Source organism: Anguilla anguilla, chromosome 4, assembly GCF_013347855.1.
Source record: "Anguilla anguilla isolate fAngAng1 chromosome 4, fAngAng1.pri, whole genome shotgun sequence".
NCBI classification, from domain to species: domain Eukaryota; kingdom Metazoa; phylum Chordata; class Actinopteri; order Anguilliformes; family Anguillidae; genus Anguilla; species Anguilla anguilla.
The window spans coordinates 61,873,555-61,888,054 of NC_049204.1; the positions used below are offsets into that span (position 1 = coordinate 61,873,555).

The 14,500-nt window shown below is 43.0% G+C and overlaps 1 protein-coding gene across 2 annotated transcripts in view; it reads right to left on the reverse strand.

Annotated features, from left to right (window-relative positions):
- Positions 1-14,500, reverse strand: part of LOC118224689 (cadherin-12-like) — a 139,464-nt gene that overhangs the window by 9,456 nt on the left and 115,508 nt on the right. For both annotated transcript variants that reach the window (XM_035412306.1, XM_035412307.1), the window contains 2 exons: positions 10,508-10,644; positions 5,014-5,135 (listed from right to left, as the gene is read on the reverse strand). In XM_035412306.1, the coding sequence (XP_035268197.1) occupies positions 5,014-5,135; positions 10,508-10,644 (259 nt within the window). The remainder of the gene's footprint in view (positions 1-5,013; positions 5,136-10,507; positions 10,645-14,500) is intronic.

A 14,500-nucleotide genomic window follows, 5' to 3' on the forward strand; every position in this document is an offset into this window, starting at 1 on the left:
GACTGAACCTTTTTTTTGTTTTGTCTGACAAGGAATTCTTGAACTGGACAAGGTTCGTCTGTGGAGAGGAGCCTTTTGGAACCCTTTCTTCTGGAGAACACTCTGCTGAAGAAAACGCATAGAACTGGTAATGTGATGGTCACGCTGGTTGACTAGCGTAGTCAAACTGGTAATGAAAATTGCCGTGCTGGTTGACTGCTTAGTCAGATTGATAATATGATGGCCATTGTGGTAGATACACCCGGTCACGCTAGACCAGCAAGACTAGTTACAGCATGCTGGTCACCAGCAAAACCATATTCATTGATCTACGGTGAATTTAAAAAATCAGCATAATGTTTAAATTCACTCTGCAAATGTACTCTACAGTATATCACTGTAATTCTTACAGTACCAAACATACGACTAGCATAACTGTTTATATTATGATACTGCTTTTACTTTGTACTGAATTGATTGCAATGATTTCACAATATCCATGAATTTGTGAATCCAAAACAAGTAATTTGAACTTCTACACGGCAAAATGGGCAGTTTAAAATCAAATCTAATTGAGTGCTTTTAACTTTAATAGAGTGCATGTGTTTCCTTTTGGACCCAAATTGACTATAACAATTGAATTAACGCTACAATGTGGCTACACAGAGCCCTTCAAATACCCAGTGTACATATTGGGAAATGCATTGAAGTTGTATAATATGGAAGGAAGTCAATCTTTCTTGTTAATAGTCTGCTTTGTTCGCCAGCAAAAAATAAAGAATCCCCTCAAAACTCTTGAGTTCAAAAAGCTAAAATGAATGCAAAGCAATGAACGTGACCGCAGACAGCAATAGTTCAATTTGCGAGTGTGACGACAGGAACCTACAGGTAGTTGAGGGCACTAAATTCACACAACAGTTTCCCACTCTGGAGATAACAGACATAACTCTCCCTGAACAATAATAGAGGCTGAAGGAAATGAACAGTGCGGAAGTGCAGGCCGGGCCAGGAACACAAAGAGGCAGGCTCCGCACAAAGAGCAGTGCTTCGCTGTAATGAGCGGCGGTAATGTGCCGTTTCGCACGAAGCCACTCACATCGTAACGGTGTTAATCTCAGTATAATGACGGGCTTCTCGGTCGGGTATCGATTGGCAAAACCCGGGCCCGCGTTGAATGAGCTGCCGGACCCCCGGGTCAATATGTAATTGGCTGGACCCTCACCCAGAGAGGCGGGGTTTCAGCCCACAGAAGGAACATCACCAAGAGAGGCGGGGTTTCTGTTGACAGGTGGAACATCACGCAGAGAGGTGGGGTTTCTGTTGACAGGTGGAACATAACCCAGAGAGGCGGGGTTTATGTTGACAGCAAATCACAATGAGAGGAAGCAGTGGCCGGCAGAACAGAGAGCAGAGCTGTGTGTGTCTGTCCTCTTTCAAACTGAGAGTGATGAAACAAGCCTTCTATTGGGAATTCTGCTTTTTTATTTTTTTTAATAAACAAAAGTGAATAAATGTAATTGTGCCAGAAACAGCGATAGACTGTGACATAAACACATGACTCTTGAGTCAAACTGAGGGTTAGAGTCACAGATGTAAGTGGATGACATACAGTGGCATGTGCAGTGAGGTGTGAATGTTCTGTTTATACAGCTGCGATAACATTATCAGATGCACACACTGGTTCCACACACAAGAATGCATAATCAGAATTTAGAGTGCGATCACTGAGTAATTATGCCCATTACAGTGTGCTCCCAAAGGAAGCACGCATGCAGTCAGCAATATGGTCATTTACAACTGTTAATCACTGTGTGTGTGAATGTATGTGTGTGTGTGTGCCTGCGTGCGTGCGAGCGTGTGTGTGCATGTATGAGTGAGTGTGTGTGCGTGCGTGTATGTGTGCATGTATGAGTGAGTGTGTGTGTGCGTGTGTGTATGTATGAGTGAGTGTGTGTGTGCGTGTGTGCGTGCGTGTGCATGCGTGTGTGCATGTGTGTGTGCGTGTGTATGTGGGTGTGTATGAATAAATATATATATTTAACTTGTATAATAAATATAAATAAATTGTAAGTTCCATATTCGTCTTCGAGCTTTCTGAGCCGTGGAAACACGCAATATAATAACGACAACATCGCCCTCTGAGCTGACGCGAGCTGCGAGATTCCAGGAGGACATGTTTTATCGCCTTTCCTGGCGGAAGGAATGGTCTTTTTTCCCCCCTGTCCAAGTGAACATATTTCCATAATCAATCATATGTAAATATTACCGGGCATCGGTTTCCAAAGACACCGAGGTAGGTTTTTGGGCATCAGATCTGGTCTTTCGGTAACAAATCACAAATCGATAACACGGTGCGCGTTAATGCCTCGTTATAGTTATTTATAATATCTGTAAACGCGTTAAGTGAGAAGCAGATAACGAGTATATACCGCATTGGAAACGCAGCTTCATACTTAGGGATGTTTCATGAACACGAATGCAATTGCCGAACGGAATACTGCTATCGTGAAAGTCGAGAAAGGACTGTTAAGCTACTGAGAAAACAAATGGAGAAATCACAGTCGTGCACCTATAGAACGCATAGACAAAAGTGGTTAGTGAGCCCAGGCGTCTCGACTCGACTCAGTTGGGAATGACGTTCGGCGTTGTGCATAATTTCGGTTGACCTGTCTTCCACAACGTCATCATCATCACGAGGTCATGCAGCTGCTGTCATGGCACCTATGCACCACGTGGGGCGGAGCCAAACTCCCAGAAGAGCGAAGCCCCGCCTCCTCGCTTGAGCCTTTTCAATTCATGAAAAGGTTTCAACAAAGTGAACCACCAAGAGATTCTTCAGGCAATACATAAATAGTGTATTTGTTACAGAAAAGTAGTAACTTTGACGCAAAATGTGTTGAAAGTAACACAAAGGTGGGAACACAAAAAGTGATTTCACGCCCCTAACACTCATTCTTCAGGGGCATTTACATGCATATGTGAAGTTTTGTTTTTTTGGTGACTCCCCCTCAAACCCCCCCCCCCCCAACCCCCATGACATATCACGTTATCTGACTCTCCCTCTTCCATCCAGTGATACCAGTAAAATCCCCTTCTCCCTGTCAGCTAAGGTGCTCCACACTGTTTTGTGGCGTCTGTTAGACCTGAATCCGATCCCCTCTCTTGTTGGCCTCTTTAAAATTCCTCGTCACGTGGAAATGTGCCTGCTGTTCGTCCAACGTTAAACTGTTTTGAAAATGATTTTTTTATTTTTTTATTTTTATGGCAGATGAGTTAACTTGTGAGGAAAGCTCTCTGACAGAATCAGTCTTTAGAAACAAACACAGAAATAGATTTGCATTGCTTAAAGTAATTTTTAAAAGCTTGCAGCGCCTTTATCCTCCTGCAGTACCAGCATTTATAGCATTTATATGACCGTGCATAACCTTCCTACGGCCATTATGACTGTGGATATGGCACCATTATGTTTAAACTGCCGCCTGCCAGCACTGGAATTTCAGATTTATTTTAATATGCGTTTAATAAGGGCACAATTCACCTTTGTATACTACATGGAGGAATGAGCATTAACAATAGGATTTTTTATTTATTTATTTTTTTTAATCCTGCCATCATGCGCAGTCCTCAAAAAAAATGTAAGCCAATGTAACTAAATACAAAATTTTAGTCTTGGAAATGAAATAGGCCTGTCTCATCACCTGCTCATTCGTTACCATGAAAGGGCAGAAATATCTACCTGCAGGCGGAGGATTACCGCGGTCTGAAACCGCCATTCCGTGAGACCGAGTAGCACATTAGTGACGACTCAGGCGTAACAGACACGGTCATTATTGCACAGGAGTTAGCGGGGAGAAAGAGAGAAATGAATAAATAAACGAAATGCACAAGCAGCTGGCTATCTTAAATGCATCAGTATGTAGCGCCGTCACGGTCGAGAAATCCGCAGAATCCCTCTCCAAGCGTGTTATTAGAATCCCTGACTATCTGATTTGAACCCCCCCCACCCACCCCCTCCGCCCCCCTCCCCTTTCGTACCCCTGCAACGGGGAGCGGCGTGTACAAGGTTGATCCCGGTCCTCATGTGCAGTCACAGGAAGGGGCGGAGCTAAGGGGGCGTAAGAGGGGAAGCTTTCCTGGGCACTAGCGAGTCCAGGGGTCCCCTAGAGGTAGAGGATTGCATGTGTGTGTGTGTGTGTGTGTGTGTGTGTGTGTGTGTGTGGAGGGGGATTAGGGTTACGGACCAGTGACTGTGGGGTAATTTCTCACTCATATATTTTTTTTTTCGCCTACACAAATCATTTCTAGATCCTTCCCTGGTCACAGGGGGCTGTCGACGTTGGCCGGAGTACGCAGGGTCTGCCTGGAATGTCAAACTGTTAGCGCGCTAAGCTATGCTACGCTAATGCACCACTAGGCTAACACTATGCTATGCCTCGTGAGGCTAACGCTACGCTAGGTTAACGCTATATCATGCGACGGTGTGCCTGCGGAGGGAACCGCTCCCCCCCTAACACCCCCCCCCCCGGTGCCTCTGTGCGCTCCCAAAGGCAAAGTGGTGACAGGAGCTCCACCGAACAGCTGCTTCCTCGGACAGGAGAGCCTGTTGATGCTAATGCCTGCAGACGTGTGTGCGCTTCTGCACCCACGCTTACGTAGACAGTAGTACCAAATCCCTGTATCAAATTCAGTCCACGATCCGTCTTTCCCTCTCTCAACTCTGTGCCTTATACTCTCCCCCGTATCTCTCTCCCTCCCTCCCTCCCTCTCTCCCTCCCCATATCTCTCTCTCTCTCTCTCTCCCTCTCTCTAGCCCCCCTTATTACTCTCACCCCCTATCTCTCTATCTCCTCTGTATCTCTCTCTCTCTCACACACACACACACACACAGAAACACACACACACACGCACACATAGGAGGGGAGCCGGAACACGACTGTATGATATCATCAAAAGACACGGAGAGCCCATTTATAATCTGTACGTGTAAAGTCAGCCAAACAAACCGACACAGAATGCCAAAATGCAGCCACTTACCTCTCCTGCTTTAGCGTTTTCGCACACAAAGGTCTCGTACGGCACGGCAAACTCAGGGGGAAACTCGTTGACATCCAGAACGTGGACGGTGACGGCCACTTTACTGGTCAGGACGGGATTATCTGCAAGGAATAAACAAGGCAGGATCTCACCGATAACTCACAGAACCCAAACATCAATTCATACATCTTTAATATTACTGTAACGCAGGGACTTACGCTCTGACAATTAAAAAAAAAAACTAAATGAATGACCCTGCATAAAACAGGACGAAATGGAAAAAAAAAAATATATATATATTGGCCAAAATAAAAGATGCATAAAAGAAACAACACTGACATCATGTGGTTATACCCAGAACTGCAGTCTTCATGATTCTATTCAGTGAAAGGGGACAGTGCACTACTGGTAGAAATTTTTATTTATTTAATTTCGGCATTCTTTGGCTGCATTTATTGAATCAAAATAATGTAGTTAATTATGTTGAGAGTTTCATTGTGCAGACAAATATGACCTGCAACATAACGTATGTAATTATTGCAAATTGACTGAATGGCCTGCTCTTGACATAATATGTTCTTGTGAACAAATCTCTTCCTGTTCGTAAACGTCGATGTAATCCATAAAAAGCAGAGCTCTGATGGTTAGGAATCTGGTTGGCGATGTCTGGCCAGAGAAAAGTACTCAGCCCCAAAACAGTGATAGGGACACTGTCAGAGGAGGGGCAGTCCTTCACAAGGACCACTGTGACTTCCCGATTGTGACAGACTACATCCTCAATAGGTTAAACCACATGACTACATGATAGACCACATGACTACATTATAGACCACATGACTACATGATAGACCACATGACTACATTATAGACCACATGACTACATTATAGACCACATGACTACACGATAGGCTACGTGACTACATGATAAACTACAGTACATGACATCAACGGTAGAATGGCAATAGTCGTGATGTTACATTTCTGCTCTGGAGGCTAGAAAACAGAGAGTTTAAGTGCTGCACCATAATACTCTATCCCACTGTGCAATGCATGAGTTTAGCCTCAGTTTAGCTCTTTCAAAGACCCTGCAGAACCCGACGCGCAGCTCAACACTTCAACGGTGAAGTGTGCCAAACCACGGCGATTACTATGGCAACCACATTACCTGTACACTCAGGGATACTGAAGAGTTATGAATTCCTTTCAAAGTCGTACCCTGTGAAGAGCCTTTTAAGAGGCGAGTAAACGATAAAAATCCAACGACACACATGGTTTTGAAAAAATAAAAAAAACAAACAAAAAAAAAAACACTGCTCTCTGTAAATGCTAAAAAGCTGGTGTAAATATTAGTCTCAATATTATTGACAAATGTGTGCATGATTCATAAATAATAGACGAGTCACACATGTTCCGCACAAAACCATCAATACACGTGGTCTGACCTCGAAAACTGTGACTTGAGCAGTCAGCTATGCAGGCAAAAAACATCATATTCCATATTAATACCCGCAGACATGGGGTGTGCTTGATGCGCTCTCTCCATCTCTCTCTCTCTCCCTTTCATTCTCTCTCCCCCTCCCTTTCTCTCTCTCTCTCTCCCTTTCATTCTCTCTCTCTCCCTGTTTTTCTTCCGCTGTATTTTATAAGATTCTGTCCCAAGGTCCTTGGGTCTCCTGTAGTCTCAAAGACAGGTGCATTTAGCTTCCTGACACATTTTTACTGATGGTTGTAATCTGCTCTCATGACATCAAAATAAGTTGACCTTTGTGTGTGTGTGTGTGTGTGTGTGTGCGAGCGTGTGAATGTGTGCAAGTGCATGTTTGAGAGAGAGAGAAAGAGAGAGCATGTGCACATAAGCTAAATATAATCTGAAATTACCATTTCATTATGCATGCACTGTTCCTTTATCCGGAACAAGAACATAAATTAGAACGCCATCTCTGCCTTCTTATTTTATCCACTAGATGGCGCCATGTACCCTGCAAAAATAAAGTCAGTACAAATCCGCTGCAGAAAGAACTATTAACACTGCTTTTTAGAAGTTGCTAATTATTCGTTCTTTTTTAAGACAGTTGCACAAAGTCAAAGTTAGAGGTTACAGGAGACAAATTTAGTACATTTCATGCATTTTATTCATTAGTGCATATGTATGGTAACACACGTACACGCACACACAAACGCAGTGCTTCTCTGTCTTTAGATCTTTCGCTCTTAGATTGAATCACACCTTCTTCTTCCATGTTTTATGCAGTGTATCCCTCCTTGACACAGTCAAAAAAAAACAAACGAAAAAAAAAACAACAGCTACAAAACAGGAAATCACACAGAAAAGTACACGCACAGCGCACACAATGCCACCCGCGACAGTTCCACGATAACAACAGCCCTCCTTCACCTCTATATTTAAAAAAAAAAAAATTTTTAAAAGAGCGTGCGTCGCTGTTGAAGCACCCCGCGGTTAAGCACAGCCGGGGTATTGCTTTTTTCGGGAAAGCAGCACGGCGCGGTGCGCCAGAGCACTACAGGATACTTCACATCCCTCGCCTCGGCGGATCGACGGGCGAGGAGGCGGCACTTCACGAGCTCAGCGGCGGGGTTTTTATTATAAAAAAACGTGGCATTCCGCCTCGCGAAAAAAAAAAATAAAGCGCAAAAAAACCGAGCAGCTAATTAAAAACTTTTCAGCGGCTCGCGTCGCCGCCTTTTTACGCCAGAACGCGCTTCGAGGGGCGTCAAGTCGAGTAACCTCTCTTCGTTTTGGATCCGTCCAGGAGCCCGCTCTCCTTTTTTTTTTGGCAAGTGCGGAGGTCACGCGGGCGGCTGCGAGGAGGTAGCGGTCAGCGGCGACTGCGTTAGCTCTGAGCGGAAAGCGCAGGCTAGCTGCCGGCTACAAAGGCGCGCGTTTGCCTGAGAGTCTCGCAATCTTCCGCTTGGCTGAGCTGGGTGGGATAAGAGCCGCTAACAGGCTATCAAACGCTGGTGCAGATTAGCCGACTAGCCACCTGATATCGCCCCCCCCCCCCCCCCCCCGGCCCTCCTCCTCCTGATCCACCCCCCTCCCCCAGGGACCAGATCTAGCAGTAGGAACAAAGACTGCAGGCATGTAGGGACAGTCTGACACATACCTAGCACTGAGCAGCCAAGGTGAGGTTTACTCAGTCTGGTCAGAGAGGAGTAATCCTCTCTCTGTTCCTGCTCAGATCATCTCTCTCTCTCTCTCTCTCTCTCTCTCTCTCTCAGATAAGTTCAGCTCAGTTGAACTGTGGTGTGTTTCGCTGGCAGCACAGACCAGCCCTCAGAGCAGTGGTGCACAGCGGAGTGTGAGCTGCAACAAAGCAATTACACTGCGCTATATAACAGGACCATACAAATACATGGAACATCAATCCACTTTTTCTCTCCATCCATCGCTTCTCTCTCTCTATGTCCGTCTCTCTCTGTCTCTTTCTCTCTCTCTCTCTCTCTCTCTCTGACAGATCCCAGGGTTCATGAAGAAAGCATGTTTTGCATGCAACAGCCGCTGTCGCCAAAACGTCCCTCAGCACCTCTCAAAGAGATGGCTCTTTTCCAGGAACGTGTGTTCCCGTCCCGCGGAGTTTTCTGTGGGGGGTGGGGGTGGGTGACGGGGGAACGGCACAAGCTGGGGAGGGACTGGGCAGGGACGGGGGGATGGACGGACTTCCAAACCGACCCGAGAGCAAGACGCGCCGCACTCTCTAACTGATCTCCGTCCTTGCCCGCGACCTTGACGTAGTGCGTAGAAACGAGCCAGCAAGGTAGTAAAGGCTCAGTGTTTAATGGTCTCATTTCACATCCCTTGCTAATTAATTTACTGCACATGCAATTTTGATTGAGCGCCATAGAGTTAGGATGTAATGACTTCCTCAGACTATCAGTGAGAATTGTAATCAATCAGTTTTTTCTTGACACAAGCAGTGTTTTCACCATGTATTGTTGTCACACATGCTTTGAAATTCACTCTAGAAACATGTGTACATAGACAGAGCATGTTGGGATATGTTTATGGGTTACCGCCAGCAGAGTCTGCTTATTTAAATTGCACCCAAGGGCCCATTATAAATTATAAAGACAAGAAATATGTATTTAGTTATGAATGATCATTTAATATGGGATATCTAATTCATGCTCTGAATTTAAGCCTATGACTATTTTAAAATGACCCCCGGGCGGGTAAAATGTCTTTGGAATGCCAAGCATGCACCGTTAAAAAGGATTCCAGGTTATTTAGAATAGGAACACAGCAGCTTTAACTGTGTCCAACCAGCAGCTTTCACTGAGTTGTTATGTCACAACGTTTTCTTTGCTTATTTCCCCTGCACTTGCATACAAGAAAACAATGGCAATCTTTACAAGGGAGGGATATCCCATTTCACCACGGTTCTTGGACAAACAGGTACACAGGTAAGATGGAAATATCCCACGGAGGGACTTAGAAAATGAAGCTGTACCAGAGGATGTGCCTATGCAAGCACTGAGAAGCCCAGTCAGCTCTGGAATTCAGAGTACAGAGGGGCATAAGAGCTCTGCAGCCAATATTAAACTGTGAAGCACAGTGCTAGACAGAATCTAACATCTGTAAGCACTGGGCTGACACAGTCCTATACAGCACATCACCATACTCAAACAGTGACACAAATGGTGCTGCCATCAGGTATTTCCTAGCTGGAAAGGAGAAGCAGGATTTATTTCTGAAACAAAGACCTAATTCAGAAGGCAACCCTCTTCATTTACTAAATGATATAAGCTAGGTTTTGTCTTGACCAAATTACGGTTAAGATGACGGACTGTGCAACATCAATAGCAGACCGTAAAAAAATAAAATAAATAAATGCTTGTAAAACAGAAGACAAAGAACAGTAAATAATGGCGTCATCATCATAAAAAATGGTACATTTTGACATAGTATTATCACATAGGTTATTGACATAGATGGAGACAAGAATAGGGCCTTGCACTGAACCTTGGGGCACACCTTGAAAACAGATGAAAAAGATGAGGCAGACCCGTCAAAGTGTATTCGCTGAATTCCAGCAGAAAGGTAGTATACCACCCTGAAGAGTGACTAGATAAGAAGTACTGAGAAGCCTGTTTATCACGATGCCAAGGTCAGCTGTGTCAATGCCTTAGACAAGTCAAAGAATAGAGCAGCACTTTCTTTGTTTTTTTAGAATCCAGTGGTTCAATAATACTAAAAGTGCCATATTGAAAATGGAGAAGATTGTGTGTGTATGTGTGCATGCTTCTCTCTTTTGAAAAAAATAATAATAATTTGGGAAAAAAAGTGAAAAGAATGTGACTAAAGGATGGCCTTGGTCTGAAGTGGGCTGAGTGAATTATTCTTTATGAAAAGGCAATAAATAAATAAATAAATAAAATTACTCCAGTGAAAATGGGCTTGACTAATGACCTGGGTAGAATCTAACACACACAATGGCTTCTGCGTAAATCACCATTGATTTGTAGTCATACTTACTAACTTTAGTCGCTACCACGGAGATGTTGTGCTGGGCGATGCTCTCTCTGTCCAGGAGCTGATTGGTGGAAATGGTCCCCATCACAGGATCAATGCCGAAGTAGCTGTCCAAATCACTCTTCCAGTCGATAGAATACCTGACACAAAAATAGATAACTAAATAAATAAATAATGTTTTGAAAGCTTGTACATTTATACAGTGAAAGAAAGGTATATTGGGTATTGCATTCAGCTTTGGACAAATGTATTGAGTTTAATTTGGCATTGCGGTGTGGTAGATGGTAATAATTTCTTGTATCTGATTTTTCTTCTTTTTTTTTTTTTTTTTACCTTTGGTAAATATTTATAAGACTTTTCTAAGGGGATTTCCTTTCCCCAGCCTCAATTATAAACTTTATTTGTTTTAAAACTATCTGAAACAGCTGGTGAGCAGGGAGAAACTGCATATTCAACATATCTTTTATCGGTGTTCATAAAACATGAAGTTCTACAATCAGGTGAACTGACTACAACACCAATCATAAGCATTTTCTATCTCCAGACATGCAGCGGTGTCAATCAATTTTGACTGTGTTCCGTTAAGAGGCACAAAAACAATATCACACCAGTCAACTTCCCAATATTAATATTTCTTATTTTAATATCTTATGACATACAAATCTGAGAGAAGGGTTTTTTTTTAAGTTTGTTTTATGGAGCAATGTGTCATTTTCTGCAACCCAGCGATTTGAAGGAATATTGCACTTGCATTCCCCTTTCGGATGTCATATCACCCTAACTCTGCATTATTAATTGTGCAGGTCAATGAAATCAACTCTCCCTAAGTTACTCTGAAAGAGAAAGGGAATTTGAAACGGGAAGACTCAACATTCATATTGATATCCTTTTCTTTTATTTTATTTGCACAATGCACTAAACTAATGCAAAGGTAACACTAAAAATGCTCTGGTTCCCCTGCATTGAGAAGTAATATTTTCATAAAGGAATCTCAACTTTTCAGCATGCCAAAGCTAATGAACACCAAAAAAAAGAGAAACATTTTGTAAAATTTTGAACAGAAAGTTGGCTACTGCAGGAGTAGTTAGCTACCTAAACATGCTCCGCTCGTGATCTTACTCAAGGGATATTATTACATAGCTAGCGAGTAACAAGCTCAAATTTGCGCTCTACTCTCCTGGCAGTCAAAGGATGTCAGAAATGTCTGCCTGGCTCTTCTCCTTTTCTATTTGACTGTGGCACATTTCTGAAGAAACATCTAGGAAACATTGATGTTCAGTTGTCCCTCATTTTGTGCATACTTCTGTAACAGTTTGTTACAGTACTGTTCAATATCGTGCTTAATCTGCAGCAAGTATTACAGCTTTACAACAGTATTACAGTATTACAACATTGCTCATTTGAAATAATCACAGTAGGAAAGCATGAGGCTGACTCAAGTCAGAAGACACTCAGTCGTAATATTCACCGCTATCTTAAGACAGAAAAAAGCCATGCTAAAATAAAATGGTGGGACATGTTGGCATGACGACGTGCCAATGACAGTAGTGACTACTGGCTCCAGCAGGAGATCCCAAGCTAGCTGCTGGGCCTCCTGTGTATGCAGGTTTTTTATTCCAGCCATAACTGCAAGCCCAGAATTGCCACACGCTGAGAATAGCTCATCAGACACTCTTATAAAATTGAAGAGAAGACTCTTTTAAAATTGCCTTAGTGACCCCAATCTGATCTCTGTGGTTACACAGAAGAGATGGGCTGCATCATTGGCACAGACAAAGCACATTTTATTCAGCACATTATTCATTTACAACAAAGGGAGCAAAGTGAGAAGGCTAAGGTTAGTACTGATAAAGGCAAACACTTGTTATGCATTAACATACATTGGATGGATGGATTGTGCCTTTTTTCGTCTGATTTCTGGGTCCTGGTCACTTTGTTTACACATGCTAAATGTAAAATGCTGCAAGAAAAGAAAAACAAAACTACAAATAGATATATTAAATATCTGCTTCAAATGACAAATTTGCACAGATTAGCCTACACTAACAAAAAAGACCAATTACCAACTCATTCACTGAATTCCATCTCCGAATTTATCTGCAAGTGTCATGGTTGTGGGTGATAACAACATTTCTTTTACAGCGTGCGTCATTCTGTCGTTTATTACGGCCTTTTTTTTGCGCATTTTCTTTAGTTATTACGGCCATTGGTTTTATCTGCGCCTTTTCTTCAGTTAACATGGTCATTACGTTTTCTTCATTTCCTTGATTGAATTATACGCGTGCAAATCTCTTTTTACAATTTGCACCTGTTGGCTTTCTATTTAAACCCCTAGCAAGCCGATAAGCTTTGCTTCAGTGTCATTTACGTTACACGAGAGCCGGTAATCTGTCAAGTGTGGTAAAGGTATAGGATCGCGAGTTTGCGGTATTGGATTGTTGTAGCTACAAAGTTAGCACAGCAGTCTTTAGCTTTATGGGTTGTTGGCAACAAGTTATTGCCACAACCTAAACTCAGAATTCTTCTTTTAGGGTGTTATTTTTTCAGCCTCGGTTTGAGGTCCGTTTTCTATGAGTTACCCCCGTTTTCTACACGGGCAGTTTTGTTTTATGTTCAGAAAGTTCATACTAAAGCCGGTTTTTTTTATTTTTATTTTTTTATTTATTTATTTTTTTTTAAACCCAGTACGCGGGTTGTTTAGAGCTTTTCTTTGGGATACTGTCCCCTAGGAGTATTTTTCTTCTTGTTCTTTATGCCTGTCCTTTTGTCTCTTGAGACTTGGTCGTTATACTACCTCTGGTGAATAGCTTAAAGAATCCCTGCTCAGTTGTGTTTGATCTCCCAAACCCCCCCCCACCATCACAGTAAGGACAAGACCACCAGAGGTTTTATTCTTTGAAATAACAAATGTAGCTGCTCATCCGCAGTCAGCCAATACAAATCGCAGAACATTCGGTTCGAAAACATACTTGTTTTGTAAACCCCAACTGTGATCAGTACGACCGCGGCCATTGAGGACTTTGGTATCAGCACGACACCCCCCACAGCACAGGCACACTACAGGCGGGCCTTGGCCCACTCAAAGATTTTAGGCAGAATGTCCCATTTCACTGAAGCAACTCCAGCTCTGATGTTCCCTTCTTCCCTCCCGTCAGCCTCCGAACCTGGGAGTCTAAAACACAAGGCCGGTCCTCGCGTTCTCCCTTCAAAGAGAGACTCTTGTTTTGAAACCCTTGACGCGGTGGCACCTCAGCCACCGAATTATTCAGGGGATTTGGGAACACCAAGTTCAAAAGCATTTTTCAACACTTTTTTTTTTTTTTTTTTTTTTTTTAAACCGATAAAGTTTAGAAAAGCACTAATGAAATGTTTTCCCTGCTGAGATCGGTGAATGATACAACGTGTCACGATCTGGGATGATGCGCACATTGCAAACACTGCTGGGGGTTTGAGAAACTTTCAAGGTCACAGCAATTTTGTTTCAAGATGTCCTTTAAAATAGTGCATTCTGGTTTCCAGCTGAGGCTCTCTGAATGTGATCTATTTACTTATTTCTCTCTACTTGCTACAATCACTGACGTAGCCATTTGAAGGTTGACGCACAAGGTTTTGAACGTCTCTTCCGCAGAATAAGACTCCGGGTTCATTCCAATGGCTTGCTGTAACTCCTTGCATCTCTTCGTCTTCCTCTCGTTAGCTCCACTCAATGGAGGACGGGAGGAAGAGTTGCAAGGATGGGATACAAGGACTGAGTAATCCAGACAGCATTTTATCAGGCAAATGGAACTATTGCAGTGAACCCTTTATCTGGACCGACTCCGCTTTCATACATTATCCAACAGGTCTGTGGTTCTCATCCGGAAACATCCTTAAAAAAATTTTAAAAAATCAAAGAGGCTTCTAGCAAACAGTCCTTAAAGGGCTTCTCCAGGGAGCTGTCCTAGAACCTCTGCCTTCCGACATCTTATTTAAAATATTCACAACATCAAAAAAAAC